Source organism: Trachypithecus francoisi, unplaced genomic scaffold (genome assembly GCF_009764315.1).
Source record: "Trachypithecus francoisi isolate TF-2019V2 unplaced genomic scaffold, Tfra_2.0 Lachesis_group17, whole genome shotgun sequence".
NCBI lineage: Eukaryota > Metazoa > Chordata > Mammalia > Primates > Cercopithecidae > Trachypithecus > Trachypithecus francoisi.
The window spans coordinates 79,437,748-79,455,699 of NW_022681462.1; the positions used below are offsets into that span (position 1 = coordinate 79,437,748).

Consider the following 17,952-nt stretch of genomic DNA (forward strand, 5'->3'; position numbering starts at 1 on the left):
CATTTTAGAAACATGAATTACAAATGGGACTTATTATATTCATAGGCATCAGTTATTTAGCATTTACCATATATCATACATTGTTTTGAAAACTTTATATATGTTTTTCACTTACTATGGACAACTTATCTTTCAGGTTATCCATATTTTACAGATAAACAGTGACTTAGAGTGATTAGGTCACTGTTTAAATATAGATGTTTTATAGGTTTTTGGTTGTGTGTTTTTTTTTTTTTTTTTTGAGGTTCTCATTCTGTCACACAGGCTGCAGTGCAGTAGCATGATCATGGCTCATTGCAGCCTCAATCTCCCAGGATCAAGCAAGCCTCCCACCTCAGCTTCCCATGTAGTTGGACTACAGGCACATGCCACCACACCCAGCTAATTTTTGTGGGGTTTTTGGTAGAGACGGGGTTTTGTCGTGTTGCCCAGGCTGGTCTCAAACTCCTAGGCTCAAGCAGTCCTTCTGCCTTGACCTCCCAAAGTGCTGGGATTATAGGTGTGGAGCCACCATGCCTGGCCTCTTTTATGGGCTGTAAAATAGTAATGCCTTGGAGGATAAATGCTGCCATTCCTAGATTTATCTCTTAGGCTAGAAGTATTTAAAATTATACATGTGTGTAAATTTTTGATTAAATAACGTATTACAGAACGTAGAACATTTTAAAATCTCTGCCTTTTTAGAGTTTACAGTCTATGATAGAGCTTGACATTAAATAGTCACACAGACAAAAAACTAAAACTGTTATAAATTCCCCCCACTCATAAGTACAAGGTACTATGAGTAACCATAATGGGGGACTTTGCTCTAGCAAGTGACAGTTGAGCTGAGACCTGAATGGTAAGTAGGAATTAACTATAGCAGGGAAAATGGGAATAAAATGTGATGCTGGGGTCGAGTGGAAAAGACTGGATAGATAGGGATGAGGCCATGCAAGTTCTTACATGCCTGTGAAGGAATTGGTCTATTCTAAGAAAAATGGGATGCCATTGAAGAATTTAAGTAAGGGGTGACATGTTTAGATCCGTGTTTTGAAAATCACTCTGGCTGCATTTAGACAAGTGATTGAATCAGGAGCAGAATATTCTGGTGTTACATTTCTGTATGATAACTAGCTGAACATTTATATAATAATGATGCCTTTATAGCTTTTATAACATTTCCAGATACAGTTATACATTGCTTAACAGTGGCAATACATTCTGATAAATGCATAGTTGGCAGTTTCATCATTGTGTGAACATTATAGAGTGTACTTACACAAACCGAGGTGGTATAGCCTACTACACACCTAAGTTATATGGTATAGCCTACTGCTCCTAGACTGCAAACCTGGATAGCATGTTACTGTACTAACTACCATAGGCATTTATAAGACAATGGTAAGTATGTGTGTATCTAAACACAAAAAAGGTAATGTGTTGCACTACAGGGCTATGATGTCAGTAGGTGATAGGAATTTTTCAGATCCATTATAACCTTTTCTTTCTCTCTTTTCTTTCTCCTTTTTTTTTTTTTTTTTTTTTTTTTTGGACAGAGTCTTGCTTGTTGCCCAGGCTGGAGTGCAGTAGTACGATCTTGGCTCACTGCAACCTCCACTTCCTGGGTTCAAGCAATTCTCCTGTCTCAGCCTCCCGAGTATCTGGGACTACAGGCATGTGCCATCATGCCCGGCTAATTTTTGTATCTTTTTAGGAGACAGGGTTTCACCATGTTAGCCAGGCTGGTCTCAAACTCCTGACCTTAAGTGATCCGTCCACCTGCCTCAGCCTCCCAAAGTTCTAGGATTACAGGTGTGAGCCACCATGCCCGGCCATTATAATCTTAGGGGAACACCATCCTGTATGCAGTCCCACCTTGAGTGAAATGTCATTATGCAGCACATGACTATACAGAAGCTCTGAAGTGCTTCTATTTGAGACAGAGTCTCACCCTGTCACCCAGACTGGAGTGCAATGGCACAGTCTTGGCTCACTGCAACCTCTGCCTCCTAGGTTCAAGCAATTCTCCTGCCTTAGCCTCCCAAGTAGCCGGGATTACAGGCACACGCTACCAGGCCTGGCTAATTTTTGTATTTTTAGTAGAGATAGGGTTTCACCATGTTGGCCAGGCTGATCTCAAACTCCTGACTTCAGGTGATCCACCTGGCTCAGCCACCCAAACTGCTGGGATTACAGGCATGAGCCACAATGCCTGGCCTGACGTCCATTTTTTAATTCCATCATGGAATATTCCCTTTTCTTCTACTCTTCTATTTAGCTAGTAATGAAATTATGTCATTCATTGAATGCTTTGAATGCCTATTATGTGTCAGTCCCCGATTGTCTACTTTGAGAAGGGGCTGGCTTAAAGAGCCAAGAAAATTTCTGCCCTTCACTCCTGTTTCTTGGAGAATACTTAGTTTCTGTTTGGCACATGGTGCTCAGTAGATGTTGAATTGAACAAGACCTTTTGAACAGTATCCATTTCCCCTCAGTTCCCCCACCCCCACACTGTTTTGTTTTTGTTTTTTGTAGTTTTCTTCTCTTTCTCTTCTTTTTCTTTGGTAGTTGTCCATTCTAGTCAATCAAGGCCCAGCTTAAGCCCTTTCTTCAGCCCTCCTCCAAACAGTAAGTGTGTTTACAGTCTGGTTTATGGGACAGATACCTTCTAATGTTAGTTTTCTATGTCCATGTCTGGCTGTCCTGTAAACTAAATATTTGAGACTGACTGAAAACTGTCATCCCAATGCCTTCCAGGGGCCCTACCTTTTATACCCAGTAAATAGTCACTAGAAGTTTCCTGATATCTTTAAGCCTACACTGGATCATGTTTTTGTTTTTTGAGACAGCATCTCGCTCTGTCACCCAGGCTGGAGTGCAGTGGTGCAATCTCAGCTCACTGCAACCTCCACCTCTCAGGTTCAAGCGATTCTCCTGCCTCAGCCTCTGGAGTAGCTGGAATTACAGGCATGCACCACCAACATGCCTGGCTAATTTTTCTATTTTTAGTAGAGACAGGGTTTCACCATGTTGGCCAGGCTGGTCTCGAGCTCCTGACCTCAAGTGATCTGCCTGATTCAGCCTCCCAAAGTGCTGGGATTACAGGCGTGAGCCACCATGCCCAGCCAAGGATCATGTATTGGTTTGTCTGTTGACTTGGTTGTTCTAGAGGGCAATTTAGGTATACATAGTATATAGTTCTGGGATTGTGGGAGGCTTTCATTTTGAACTTCACATTTTCAGAGGCAGTGGGAACTTCTGAAGTTTCTATAGTCATGTAAAAGATATTTTAAGTTAATCTGTTAGTGGTGTCTATGAGAATTTAACTGGAGGAAAAAACTTAAATCAGAGCTTTCATAGTAATACATATATAAGGTGATTAATAGTAGAAAATGAGCAGACAGTTCGGGTGGGGTGGCTCATGCCTATAAGCCTAGCACTTTGGAAGGCTGAGACAGGTGGATCACCTGAGGTCAGGAGTTCGAGACCAGCCTAGCCAACATAGTGAAACCCTGTCTCTAATAAAAATATAAAAATTAGCTGGGTGTGGTGGAGCATGCCTGTAATCCCAGCTACTGGGGAGGCTGAGGCACAAGAATTGCCTGAACCTGGGAGACGGAGGTTGCAGTGAGCTGAGATCGCACCATTGCACTCCAGCCTGGGCAACAAGAGCAAAACTCCATCTCAAACAAACAAAGAAACAAAGAAAATATTATGAAAGAAGAACCAGATAAGCTAGTAATTCATTGGATGCAGAGAGAAAAATGTATATATCGAGACTTTTTGACTTAAAATGGGGTTATGTCCTAATAAACACTTGTGACTTGAAGATATCATTAAGTAAAAAATGCATTTGGGCCAGGTGCAGTGATTTACATCTGTAACCCCAGCACTTTGAGAGGCCAAGGTGGGAGGATTGCTTGAGGTTAGGAGTCCGAGACCAGCACCAGTCTGGGCAACATAGGAAGTTTCTACAAAAAAAAAAAAAAAAAAAAAAGCTGGGCATGGTGGCACATGCCTGTAGTGCCAGCTACTCAGGAGGCTGAGGTAGGAGGATCACTTGAATCAGAGGAGGTTGAGGCTACAGTGAGCCATGATCACATTACTACACTCCAGTCCAGGTGACAGAGCAAGATCCTGTCTGGTGGGGAAAAAAAGCATTTGGCTGGGCACAGTAGCTCACACTTGTAATCCCAGCACTTTGGGAGGCAGACGTGGAGGATTGTTTAAGGCCAGGAGTTCATGACCAGCCTGGGCAATGTAGTGAGACCCCATCTCTATTTTTAAAACATATTTTTATTTTATTTTTTTCTTTTTTGAGATGGAGTCTTACTCTGTTGCCCCAGCTGGAGTGCAGGGGCATGATTTTGGCTCACTGCAACCTCTGCCTCCCGGGTTCAAGCAGTTCTCCTGTCTCAGCCTCCCGAGTAGCTGGGATTACAGGCGCCCGCCACCACGCCCAGCTAAATTTTGTATTTTTAGTAGTGACGGTTTCACCATATTGGTCACTCTGGTCTCGAACTCCTGACCTCAGGTGATCCGTCTGCCTTGGCCTCCCAAAGTGTTGGGATTATAGAGGTGAGCCACCGCACCCGGCAAAAAATATTTTTAAAAAGATGCATGTAATACAGCTAACCACCGAACATCACAGCTTAGCCTAGCCTACCTTAATGTGCTCAGAACACTTACATTAGGCTACAGTTGGGCAGCAGCGGCATCTGGCAATACAGTACACTGTCAAAAATTAGTTGTTTACTCTCATGATTTCATGGCTGCCTGGAAGCTGCAGCTAGCTCACTGCCTCTGCCCAGCATCAAGAGAGACCATGATACAGCTTTCCACTGAATGCGTATAGCAACCATTGGTAAGTCAAGGACCAGCTGTATTTTCGAACTTCTGTCTGCTATTCAGAAGACTCTTCCCTTAATTCTCTGGGCAAAACAGGACTCAGTCAATGCCCAGCTAATATCTTACTTTGAAAAACCTTTACCAAACCTCTCACCCCACAGAATTCTGAAATCTATTGTGCTCCTCAATGTTGATCATATACTTTGCATAGCCCTTATCACATTATTAACTTATATGCCCTAATTATGCCTTCATTAAGTGTAAGAATTTTAAACCTGGATGACTAGAACAGTGGTAATGACAAAAATAAGTAAGAAAATTCAAAGAATGATTTATTTTTGAGGAAAAATTATTTGGTTTTTAGATTATTTAACAGTTGGAATGTTACATGCCTCCCTATATGATCCAAGGCTAAAGCTTGGTATATATTTTTTCCCTTGACTTCGCTTTAAAATCTCATGGGTCCTCAGATAATACATAATATATATCTATGTTTCACATGGACCAGCCCAGGCATCATAAAGCTCACAACAGCATTCGGTAAGGAGAAACAATTGTAGTTTAGTTATTATAAAAATATGTTATATATTCAGATAGAACTGGGTTCCCACTCTTGTTTCTGTTATTGTTTTACCTGGTAATGGTGTGATATTTTCTGAGTTTATTTTTTCATCAGTAAAATGAATATAATAATGCCACTTCAAGATTTCTTAGGGGGTGGGTGTTAAATGAAATTAGTATCTAGCATGTGATTGGTGATTGTCATGTATATAAATATGTAAAGAATGTTTCATCTAAAAAAAAAAAAGAATGCTTCCTCTATTGTTCCCAAAAGTCATTTTTTAAAATTCTTATTTTTTTGAGACAAAGTTTTGCTCTTTTCACACAGGCTGGAGTACAGTGGCACCATCTCGGCTCACTGCAACCTCCACCTCCCAGGTTCAAGCGATTCTCCTGCCTCAGCCTCCCGAGTAGCTGGGATTACAGGCATGCACCACCATGCCCAGCTAATTTTTGTATTTTTAGTAGAGACAGGGTTTTACCATCTTGGCCAGGCTAGTCTAGAACTCCTGACCTCAGGTGATCTGCCCCCTCTTGGCCTCCCAAAGTGCTGGGATTACAGGCACGAGCCACCGTGTCCAGCCCCAAAAGTCAAATTTTTGACAGTATTTATACCCCACCTTGTCAAATTGAAAAACAGTTTGTTCTTAATAAATGTCATAAACATGTTTATCTAAAACTTTTATTTAAATGTGTTGTTTTTAACAAAAAATATTTTAAGGTAGGAAAATATGTCTTTACCTGCAAATTGAGGAGTTGCTTGCTTGTGTTTGAAAGAAAGGTGGAAGCACTGATCACCATCTATGCTAAGTTTAGCACAGAAGTCTAAAGCAGAGCATAAACTTTTTGTGTCTTTCTTGAAGAATGCTGAATTCAGTTTTTTGCAACCACATACTATCAGATGATTCCAACCTTAGGTGGACTGGAGGAAGAAAAGTTTGCTAGTAGAGGTCACTAACTCAGCAGCGGTTTAGGCAGTGAGAGACTCATCCCACTCCTGTAGCATCGTGTGTCCCTATTATCCTGCATTCTCCCCTCTACTCCCAATGAGCTCACTCTCCATTAAAACTATAGGAGGAAAATGAATGTATATTTTTACCGGTAAAATATGTGTACAATCAATTTTCCTTTGTATTGCTTACCCTCTGACATCCTGAAACAAAGAGTTTTACTGTTAACCATGGGTTAATACTCAGAACAAAATGGCTATGGGTAAATATTTGTTCTTTCCTGTATAGGACCTATAAATCCTAAATCATGGCTTTCATCCAGTGAAAGGATGAAAGCACACAGTTCCTTCTACAACTCCCCTAAGTTAATACCCCACTTTTCATCCATAATCCCTCAAAGACCTTTATTTTTTCTCCAAAGTATACTGACTGGCAGAACCCCCTCTTCCCTGGGTGCACTCAAATTTCCTGTTGAGATGTCAAGGCCTATACTATGGAGTGTTATTACCATTGATATCTACAGTGGTTGGTCTGAATAAAATACGTATAATTGCTTCTCTTTTGCTTTCTGTAAATATCTGTTCAAATTCTTGGAATTCTCTCCCAGCTCACTTCATGTAGCCTTTCAGCAGTGACTTGGTTCTTAATGCTTTTGCCACTTCCTTAGTAGTCGGCTAGAAGGCTTCTGTGGCAGCTTATTTTCACTGCCAACGGCAGGATTGCATCAAAAGGGCAGTAGACCATAATATTTAGGAATTCAGGCTCTAGTTTTGAGTCAGAGACCTGGGTTCACATGTCACTCCAGTTCCTTGGGCAAATTATTTAACTTCTCTAAGCTTTAGTTTCCTTATCTGCTGAGTGGAGGTATAGTATTCACCCTGAAGTTGGCTGTGAATATTAAATGATATTATGAATACAAAATGCATTATATATTGCCTTGGACATTGTAAACATTCAGTAAAGCTTACCTATTATAAGGATCAAAGAGTAAAGGAAGCTGGGAGAGGAAGGATGCTAAAAGACAATTTTTTTTAAATAGATGGGGTCTTGCTGTGTTTCCCAGGATGGTCTCAAACTCCTGGTCTCAAGTGATCCTCTTGCCTCAGCATAATAAAAAATATGCCTGAAGATGTTGAAAAGGAAGAGACTATACTGCAGTGCAAATTTGTTGAGTGATTACTATGGCCAAGAAATAGAACAATGACCGAGGCATAACCCCTACCTTCAAGAATCTTACAGTCTAGTTTCTCCCTTAGTAAAGCTTCAGTAGCCACTATTAATCTCTTTGTGGTAAAAACAAATAGGTAAAATTCTGAAATAATGCAGGTGTGTTAATTTCTCATGATAGAATTAGAAAAGACCATGAAAAATCTGTCCGCCCTGTCTTGAGATGGGTGAAAACCTGGAAGGCTTTGTAATAGAAAGGATCACTGATAGTAGTAGAATATTATTCTAGTGCTATTTCTAGACATTTCTAGAAAATACATGTCAGATAATATTATATATAAAAATAATTTGAGTGAAATTATGGTGCAGTTGTATTTTTTCCAGCTAATAAGATTCTTTTCTAATTAATACACTATTGCTGAAAGCCACTTAAATCCCAACAAAATGAAATATATAAAGAAATTATGGTACTTATACCACATCAGAATTAAAAATCAGGTTTTGGGCTGGGTGCGGTAGCTCACACCCATAATCCCAGCATTTTAGGAGGCCAAGGAAGACAGATCACTTGAGGCCAGGAGTTCGAGACCAGCCTGGCCAACATGGTGAAACCCCTCACTACTAAAAACACAAAAAATATCTAGGCATGGTGGCACATGTCTGTAATCCCAGATACTTAGGAGGCTGAGGCATGAGAATCAGCCAAACCCGGGAGGTGGAGGCTGCAGTGAGCAGAGACTGTCCTACTGCACTCCAGCCTGGGCAACAGAGTCAGACTCTGTTTCAAAAAAAAAAAAAGAAACTGGTTTTGGAGGACTCAGTAATGACATAGGAAAATACTTTGTTATAAATGAAAAAAGCAAGCCCAGATATAGTATGGTTCTAATTTTGTTAGAAAAGTATACAGAAGGAAACCGATAGTTGGAAGGTGAGATTACAAGTAAATTAATTTTCTTCTTGAAACCCTTTTGAACAAAATAAACATTTCAAAAAAATGATTCAGGCTCTTAAAATACTGAGGCTTATGGTGCATTAGTTTTCAACTTAACATAGGTCACATTAAAAATCTGTTTAGTTGGGTCACCACAAAACAGATATGGACACAAGACAAAAAGTAACGGAAAGGGGAGAAAGTTTCAAGATTAATTTAACTCATATTGTTGAAGTATATAAATTATTATGTATCCCTGCCAGCAAGGACTGACTAGAGCTCAGTAAACAACATGCATAAATCTAATTCTGGCATATTACTAAATCATATCTTGAGAACTGGTATAAGCTTGAGAAGGATCACCTATTTTGTCCATTGACAGTGAGTTGTATGACTCCTGAGAATGTTTTTCTGTCACCCCTGATGTATGACTGGATAAAGATGATGATGAAGACAATCCCAGTCTAACATATCTTCTTTTTTTACCACAGAGTGAACAATCTACTGGTGTGGCACTAGGTCCCCGGGGCAGCTGAACTTCATCTCTGTTGTAGTTTCTGACAGCTCCACTGTGATGAACAGAGCGTTCCCTTTGCCAGATATAATGGGTTGGTGCAATGGCCATAACCTATAATGGAAAGCTTACTTTTAGAATTTTAGTAATATTTCAAAATTATAACTCAAAATTTAAGTTCAAAAATTATAACTCAAGAACAACTGTCTCTAAAGTGAAGATAAAAATCCAAATTGCTGATTTATGAAACAAAACACTTCCAGATAAGGCTGGGAGGATCATCACTAAAAAGTGACTCATTGCTTGGATCTTTAAGACAATAATCGACAAAGTACATTATTTTAAACAGGAAATAGGACTGAAGCAAACTTCCAGGTTATCGGGGTATTTATTTTTCAATTCTGAATACTCTAAGTTTGGGAAAGATAATACAGTTACTCCAAAACAATATGTAATTCTTAACTTTGGAATGTATTGGGTTAAAAAACAATTAATTGGCCAGGCGCGGTGGCTCACGCCTGTAATCCCAGCATTCTGGGAGGCCGAGGCGGGTGGATCACGAAGTCAGGAGATCAAGACCATCCTGGCTAACATGGTGAAACCCCGTCTCTACTAAAAATACAAAATAATTAGCCGGGCGTGGTTGCGAGTACCTGTAGTCCCAGCTACTTGGGAGGCTGAGGCAGGAGAGTGGCATGAACCTGGAAAGTGGAGCTTGCAGTGGGCAGAGATCACCCCACTGCACTCCAGCCTGGGCGACAGAGCGAGACTCCATCTCAAAAAAAAAAAAAAAGGAAAAAGAAAATAGCAAAGATGGGAATGGGTGCGGTGGCTCACGCCTGTAATCCCAACACTTTAGAAGGCTGAGGCAGGTGGATTGCTTGAGCTGAGGAGTTCGAAACCCAGCCTGGGCAACAGTGTTCCTAAAATTTGATACTTGGCCCTCTGTTTTTCTGTGTATATACTCTCCCTATCTGTGATCTCAAGAGGTAGTAAAGTATAAAAGGTGTTAAAAGCACTGACTTTCAAAACCAACCCAGTGAGCTTCTCCTCTCCCTGGCAGGGAGGAGAATGGGGAGGAATGGGGAGGAGACAGATATAGGCATAAAAAAATAAAAATAAAAATAAAGCACTGACTCTGGAGTCAGACTGCCTTGGTTTGAATACTGGAGTGCTGCTTTAATTATTGTGTGTCCTTGGAGAAGTCACTTAACCTCTCTGTTCCTTAGTTTCTTATCTGGGATTACCTAGCCAGATCTAAGAATTGTGAGAGTTAATACATGGGCAATACTTAGAACAGTGCCTGGAAAGTTCTTAAAAAGTATTAATATTACTTTCACCTTGAATCTCTTAAATACTCTAAGCATCATTTATATGTAATGACTTTTACTCTACCTGTTGACCATTCATTTAATTATATCCAGTTACTGCCTTAAATTCATGTCTATATACCAAATTCCTTATCTCCCCAAAGAATCCAGTTTGCTTCTGTAGCCTTCCTTATTTCCATTATGGAACCCATTACTCTTCCTGTTATATAGATTTGAAACTGACAGTTCCCTCTCCCATGTACCCTATATCCAACTGGTCACCAGGTAATGATAATTATAATTTTTTAACATTTCTAACATGTGTTTCATTTTCTTCAGCACTGCTATCAATTTTCATCACACCCTTGTTTCCAGCTATAGCAAGTTTAGCAGTTTCCAACACATTCCCTATATTGGATCTCTTCTGCATACTGTCATTGGATTATTCTATCAAAACACACTACTTATCTCATTGCTTTCTAAATTCCTAATCTGGAATCAAGTAATAGATAGTGAAGAACTCAGCTATGATGATATTGTGGCATCTTGGCCAGAATATTAACTGGAATAGAGAAAAACTTCTTGATTAAATTGCCACCCTCCATGATGCATGAAAGGGGCTGGAAGTGTAGTCTTAACTCTCATTAGATAGGCATCCTCCCTAATGTGTGAACCAGTTTAGAAATTAAGCCATCACCAATGTAATAAAATCCCACCTCAAAGGAGTTGTTGATAAGATCATCAGGTAAGAAGATAAAAATCGGAATAAACAAAGAAATAGTCCACTCTTTTCTGGAGAAGCCCTACATATATTTTCCAATTTAATCACACCCCATCTCTTTCCAAAAAAGAATGAGGCAGCTGACAAAAAAGGGGGAAAAAACTTCATTGAATTTAGACCCAAAAGGGAAATTTCGACTAAAAGGGGAAAGCAGACATGCCAGTAATAAAATGTAATAAGAGTCGATGTGGTCAAGGATAATACCTGGCTGTTAGCTTCTTTGCAGCCAAGATTAAACAAATAAAAGAGAAAAATTACAAAACTCATTATTTGAAAAGACAGCACTTGTTCTTTCTTATGTCAGTGGTGTATAATGCAAAGAGCACTAAGTTTAAGTACATTGGGTCTGCTACTTATTAACTTCATGGCCATGGACAAATCACAATCTTACTAAGCCACAGTTTTTGCATCTGTGAAACGGAGAGAATACTGAGGCTATTTAATTCCCAAGACAAGATATAAATGCATTTTCTAAACTAACCAATATGAGAAGCTTATATGGAGGCTAGATGTCACAGAAAAAAGAGAACACTAGGAAGTCATTAGATGTTCTGGCTCTGCCACTTCTATGATTTTGAGTAAATCCCAGCCTCTTTGGTCCTCAGTTTCATTAGCTGTGAAATGGGGATGCCACCACCCTCACAGCTATTTGTGTGATAATTTCTGGGAAAAGTCATAATTTGTAAAGCACTGTGCAAATGTAAAGTATTATTATTGTAAGCTAGTTTGTAGCTACTGTCCTAACTTGAGGTTATTTTAGGATATGGGACTAAAGAAATGTTCCATTTGACAGTGTGCTAGGCTTTCAGTAACAAATGTATAGAATAGTTAAATTTTCAACAGTATGTCTTGCTACTTCAGGAATGGGAATGGGGTGAAATAATACTTCTTTACAATAAACTCCCAGGGCACTGAACTTGGTGTATTATTCATAAAGTAGTTATCCAGTGAACACTTAACAGAACAGGATAAAATCTACTAGGCAGTTACCTTTTCTGTACTCCAACATGATTCAAATGTACCTTGTTGGAACAGCCAAAGAACAGCTTCTCTATCTGCCACTGGAGTAAGGGGCAGTGCAAAGTGAGCTCAGTGAATAATTATAGTTTATTGTTTCCCTATTTCATGGATAAGAAGGTATGAAACAGAATTGGAAGTTCCATTCATTTGATCAGTCAACAAATAATTTATTGACTACCCACTATGTGCCAGGCACAGTTCTAGGCTCTGGAGATAGAATAAGAACAAAATAAAGCTGGGCACTCACGCCTGTAATCCAGCACTTTGGGAGGCCGAGGCAGGTGGATCACTTAAGATCAGGAGTTTGAGACCAGCCTGGCCACCATGGTGAAAACCCTGTCTCTACTAAAAATACAAAATAGCCGGGTGTGGTGGCGCATGCCTGTAATCCCAGCTATAATCCTAGCTACTTGGGAGACTGAGGCAGGAGAATTGCTTGAACCCAGGAAGTGGAGGTTGCAGTGAGCCGAGATTGTGCCACTGCACTCCCGCCTGCGTGACAGAATGAAACTCTGTCTAAAAAAAAAAAAAAAACCAAAAATAGGGTCAGGCACTGTGGCTCACGTCTGTAATCCCAGAACTTTGGGAGGCCAAGGTGGGAGGATTGCTTGAGCCCAGGAGTTCAAGGTTGCAGTGAGCTATGATTGCACACTGTAGCCTGCAGCCTGGGTAACAGAATGAGACCCTGTCTCAAAAACAGAAACAAAACAAAACAAACAAAAGCAAAACAAAGATCCTGCTCTCTTGGAATCTATATTTTAGTGGGAGGAAGTTTGTTAGCAAGATAAATAAGTAAAAAGGAGTCTGTTATATGATGGTTGAGTGCTATGAGGAAAATTGGAACTGAGAAGGGAATACAGAGTAATAGTAGGAGCAACTACTTTTAATTTTAACAGCTTTGAAATGTAATTAAAATACCTTACAATTCACCCAATTGAAATGTACAATTCAATGATATTCAATATATTCAGAGTTGAGCAACCATAACCACACTCAATTTTGAAACATTTTCATCACTCTATAAATAAAGCAATCACACTCCATTTTCTCCTTTCTGTCGCCCATAGTAACTACTAATCTACTTTCTGTCTCTGAATTTGTCTATTCTGGATCTTTCATATAAATTGAATCATACAATATGTTGTCTTTTGTGACAGGTTTCTTTTATGTAGCATAATCTTTTCAAGGTTACCTGCATTGTAGTTTGTACCAGGTACTTCATTCCTTTTAATTGCCAAGTAATATTTCATTGTAGGGATATACCTTATTTTGTTTATCCATTCTATCAGCTGATGGACATTTATGTTGTTTCTACTTTGGCTATTATGAATAATGCCATGAACATTCATGTTAAAGTTTTTTGTGTGGACATAGTTTTGTTTTTATCCTTTGGCATATATAGCTAGGACTAGACTTTCTGGGTCATATGGTAACTTTATGTTAGCCTTGTGAGGAATTGCCAGACTGTTATGCAAAGCATCTTCCTCATTTTACATTTCCATAAGAAGTGTATGAGTGTTCCAGTATCTCCACATCCTCTCCAATACTTTTATTTTTGTTTATAGCCATCATAGTGGGTGTGAAGTAATATCTCATGGTGCTTTTGATTTGCAATTCCTGACAGCTAATGATGTTGAACATCTTTTCAAGTGTGTGTGTGTGTGTGTGTGTGTATGTTTTAGCAATTTGCATGCTTTCTTTGGAGAAATGTCTATTTGGATTCTTTGCCCATTTTTTAAGTTGATTGTCTTTTTATTGTTAAGTTGTAAAGCTCTTTATATTTCTAGATACAAGACTCTTATCAAATAGATGACTTGCAAAAACATTTTTTTCATTTTGTAGGTCATCTCTTCACTTGGTATCCTTTGAAGGACAAAAGGTTTTAATTTTGATGATGTCTATTTTATATCTTCTTTTGTTACTTGTTACTTTTGGTATCACATCTAAGAAACCTAATTCAAGGTCATGAAGATTTATCCCTATGTTTTCTTCTACGAGTTTTATGGTTTTAGGTTTTACATTTAGGTCTTTGATCCATTTTGAGTTAATTTTTATATATGGTATGAACCAGAGGTTCGGCTTCATTCTTTTGCATGTAGATATCCAGTTGTCCCAGCACCATTTGTTGAAAAGACTACACTTTCCCAATTGAATTTTCTTGGTACCCTTGTCAAAATTCAATTGAACATAATTATGAGGGCACTTCTATTCCATGGAGGGAGATACTACTCTATATAACGTGATAAGGAGAAGTCTCTCTGAGGTGACATTTAAGCAGAATCCTGAATGTAGTTAGGAAGTGAAGCATACTGATATCTGGGGAACAACATTCTAGGTTATGGGAAAAGTAAGTGCAAAGACCATGAGATGGGAGTGTAACTGGTATCTTTGAGGTAAGGAGGCTGATGTAGCTTGAGTGGAAGAGCAAAGATTTGAGATGAAATCAAAGAGGTAAGAGAGGAGGGCTGATAGACCATGTTGGACCATGACAGGGACTTTGTCTTTTACCCTATGTATGGCTGGAAGATACTGGAGGCTTTTGAATACAGAAGTCATGGTTTGACTTACCTAAAAAAAAAAAAAAAATTACTCTGGCAGCTGTATGAAGAATAGATTATAGCTGCGTATGGTGGCTCACACCTGCAATCCCAGCACTTTGGGAGGCCAAGGTGGGAGGATTGCTTGGGCACAGGAGTTTGAGACCAGCCTGGGCAACATAGCGAGACCTCATCTCTACAAAAAATAAATTGGCTGGGCATGGTGGCACATGCCTGTAGTCTCAGCTACTTGGGAGGCTAAGGCAGGAGATCACTTGAGTCTAGGAGGTTAAGGCTGCAGTGAGCCATGATCACACCACTGCACTCCTGCCTGGGTAACAGAGTAAGACCCTGTCTTTTTAAAAAAAAAAAAAAAAAAAAAAAAAAAAAAAAAAGGTGGGGGGTGGGAGAGACTATTTGGAAACTTATGCCAATAATCGAGGCAAGAGGTGACAATTTAAAAGTACAGTATTAGTGGTGGAGGTGGTGAGAAATGGTAGGATGCTGGATATTTTTTCAAGGTACAAATATAAGAAAAAGAAGGGTAAATGGAAATAATTGTTTTGGCCTGAGCAACTAAAATGATAGAGTTGCTACTTATGAATATGTGGAAGACTGCAGGAGGAGCAGATCTGGAGGTCTGTGTCAAGGAGTCAGGAGTTCAATTTTAGGCATGTTAAGTTTGAGGTATCAGGCCGGGCGCGGTGGCTCAAGCCTGTAATCCCAGCACTTTGGGAGGCCGAGACGGGCGGATCACGAGGTCAGGAGATCAAGACCATCCTGGCTAACACGGTGAAACCCTGTCTCTACTAAAAAATACAAAAAACTAGCCGGGCGAGGTGGCGGGCGCCTGTAGTCCCAGCTACTCGGGAGGCTGAGGCAGGAGAATGGCGTAAACCCGGGAGGCGGAGCTTGCAGTGAGCTGAGATCTGGCCACTGCACTCCAGCCTGGGCGACAGAGCGAGACTCCATCTCAAAAAAAAAAAAAAAAAGTTTGAGGTATCAATTAGACAAAAAATATCAACAGGCAATTTGGTATGCAGATCTGGAATTGGAAGAAATTATTAGTTGTTAGTGTTAAAGCCTTGAGAGTGAATGGGGTCACCTAATAAGTTAATACCAATAGAAAGGAGAAGAGATCCTAAGTCAGCCCTGGGACACTCTAATGAAGTTGGTGAGGTAAAAAGGAACTGGCAAAAGTGACTGAAAAAAACCTGGTATCCTCAAAACCAAGTGAAAACAGTGTTTCAGGAAGAAATGAGGGATAGTGTCAAATGCTGCTAAATTGTGTAGATTGAGGACTACAAATTAACCTTGGGATTTGGCCATATAGAGATATTTGGTGGCCTGACAAGTTTCTACAGAATGAGGGAAAAAAGACTTTATACAACAGGTTCAAAGAGAATGGAAAGAACAGAAGTAGAGACAGAATACAAGCAGTTCTTCAAGGAGTTTGGTTATAAGGAAGGCAAAGCAGAGAAATGTAGTGGTAGCTGGGGGATAAAGTTTTCATTTTTATTTTTATTGATGGATATCTTAGAGCAATTCTATATTCTGATGGCAGTGATCCAATAAAATAAAAAATGTGAAATGCTGGAAAGGGGACAATTACTGGAATGTGATGTCCTTGAGAAAGCAAGAAAAGATGAGATCTAGTGCACAAGTAGAGGGAATGGATTGGGATAGGAGCAAAGATCATTCTTTCACAGTAACAAAGGGAAGGCAGAATACAGGGGTACACATGTAGGTAGGATGGACGATATGATGTGAGCATGTGGACAGTCTGTTCTGCTTCTGTTTTCTCAGTAAAAGAGAATAATGCATGATTGTTGTAATTGAAGTGTGAGGACAGACGGGAGATATTAGAAGTGTACTAGATTTTTCACTTCATTACATTTACAGTTTATTGTTTAGACAATAGATAAGTAAATAAATAATTACAAATTTTATTCAGTGCTACAGAAAGAAACAAAGTATTGTGATAAGGATAACGGAATTAAATTCATTTAAATAAGGTGACCTTTTTGAAGAGGAAAAACAAGTTCTATTAATAGATTTTTAAATGTTGCTAAATTCTAAAATTATGAAAAAGCATTAGGAATAATATAACAAATATCCATATCCCTACTGCCTGGAATTAATAGATGTAATACTGCTATTATTGTTCAAGCCTTTTTTATTTTTATTTTTTGGGACAGGGTCTTGCTCTGTTGCTGAGGCTGGAGTGCAGTGGCATAACCATGGCTCACTGCAGCCTGAGTCTCCTGGGCTCAGGTGATTCTCACACCACAGCCTCTCAAGTAGCTAGAACTACAGGTGTGCACCACCACACCTACCTAATTTTTTGTATTTTTTGTGGAGACGGTGTTTTGCCATGTTACCCAGGCTGGTCTTGAACTCCTGGACTCAAGCGATCCAGGCCACCTTAGCCTCCAAAAGCGCTGGGATTACAGATGTAAGCTACCATACCTGGCTGCCATTTTTTTTTTTTGAGACAAGAGTCTTGCTCTGTGCCCCAGGCTGGAGTGCAGTGGCGCGATCTCGGCTCACAGCAAGCTCCACCCCCCAGGTTCACGCCATTCTCCTGCCTCAGCCTCCTGAGTAGCTGGGACTACAGGCGCCCGCCACCACACCCGGCTATTTCCTTGTATTTTTAGTAGAGACGGGATTTCACCGTGTTAGCCAGGATGGTCTCGATCTCCTTACTTCGTGATCCGCCCGCCTCAGCCTCCCAAAGTGCTGGGATTACAGGCTTGAGCCACCGCGCCCGGCCGCCATTTTTAAATTAAAAGAAATAATATAGTTTCTGGTAGATACTTACTAAGTGCTCACTAAGTCAATGTATATTAATGAATACGTTAATTCTATCAAATCTTAAGATTTGCAAGTATATCAACTAGCCCACATTTATCATATTTTTCTGAACTAATACTAAAGCTTACAGTGACCACTGCTTTCCATTTAATTTTCTACTCTAGAATTTTTCTGTAGTTTGAAATACTGACTTTATTAAAAACCAGAACATTTAATAAAATAACTTGATTATTAAATTTTTAGTGTCCTGCTGATTTATCCTAATAAGATTTAGCATCAAAGAAACAATATATTCTCTGTGAAAAGAGTTATGATTTTAAAAAAATATTTAAATTGTATATACCATTTAATACACGTGTTAAATAGTGTTTCAATTTTGGGAACCTGAAATTTCATATACTTTATTGAGCAGAAATTATTACTTAACTCCAGTGTTATTCTAATCCTAAATAAGGTATTTTGGTCTGTTCATATCACCCTTTTTCAATACATTGATGATCCTTTAGACACAAGAAATACACTAAAATAAAAGCACTT

General features: G+C 39.4%; 1 protein-coding gene across 4 annotated transcripts in view; it reads right to left on the reverse strand.

Annotated features, from left to right (window-relative positions):
• SPDYA (speedy/RINGO cell cycle regulator family member A) overlaps positions 1 to 17,952 on the reverse strand; it is a 39,213-nt gene that overhangs the window by 1,313 nt on the left and 19,948 nt on the right. For 3 of the 4 annotated variants that reach the window (XM_033176167.1, XM_033176165.1, XM_033176166.1), the window contains exon 6: positions 8,803 to 9,067. In XM_033176167.1, coding sequence (XP_033032058.1) covers positions 8,803 to 9,067 — 265 coding nt within the window. Of the gene's footprint in view, positions 1 to 8,437; positions 9,068 to 17,952 lie in introns of those variants that run through there. The other variant, XM_033176168.1, reaches the window with a different exon arrangement.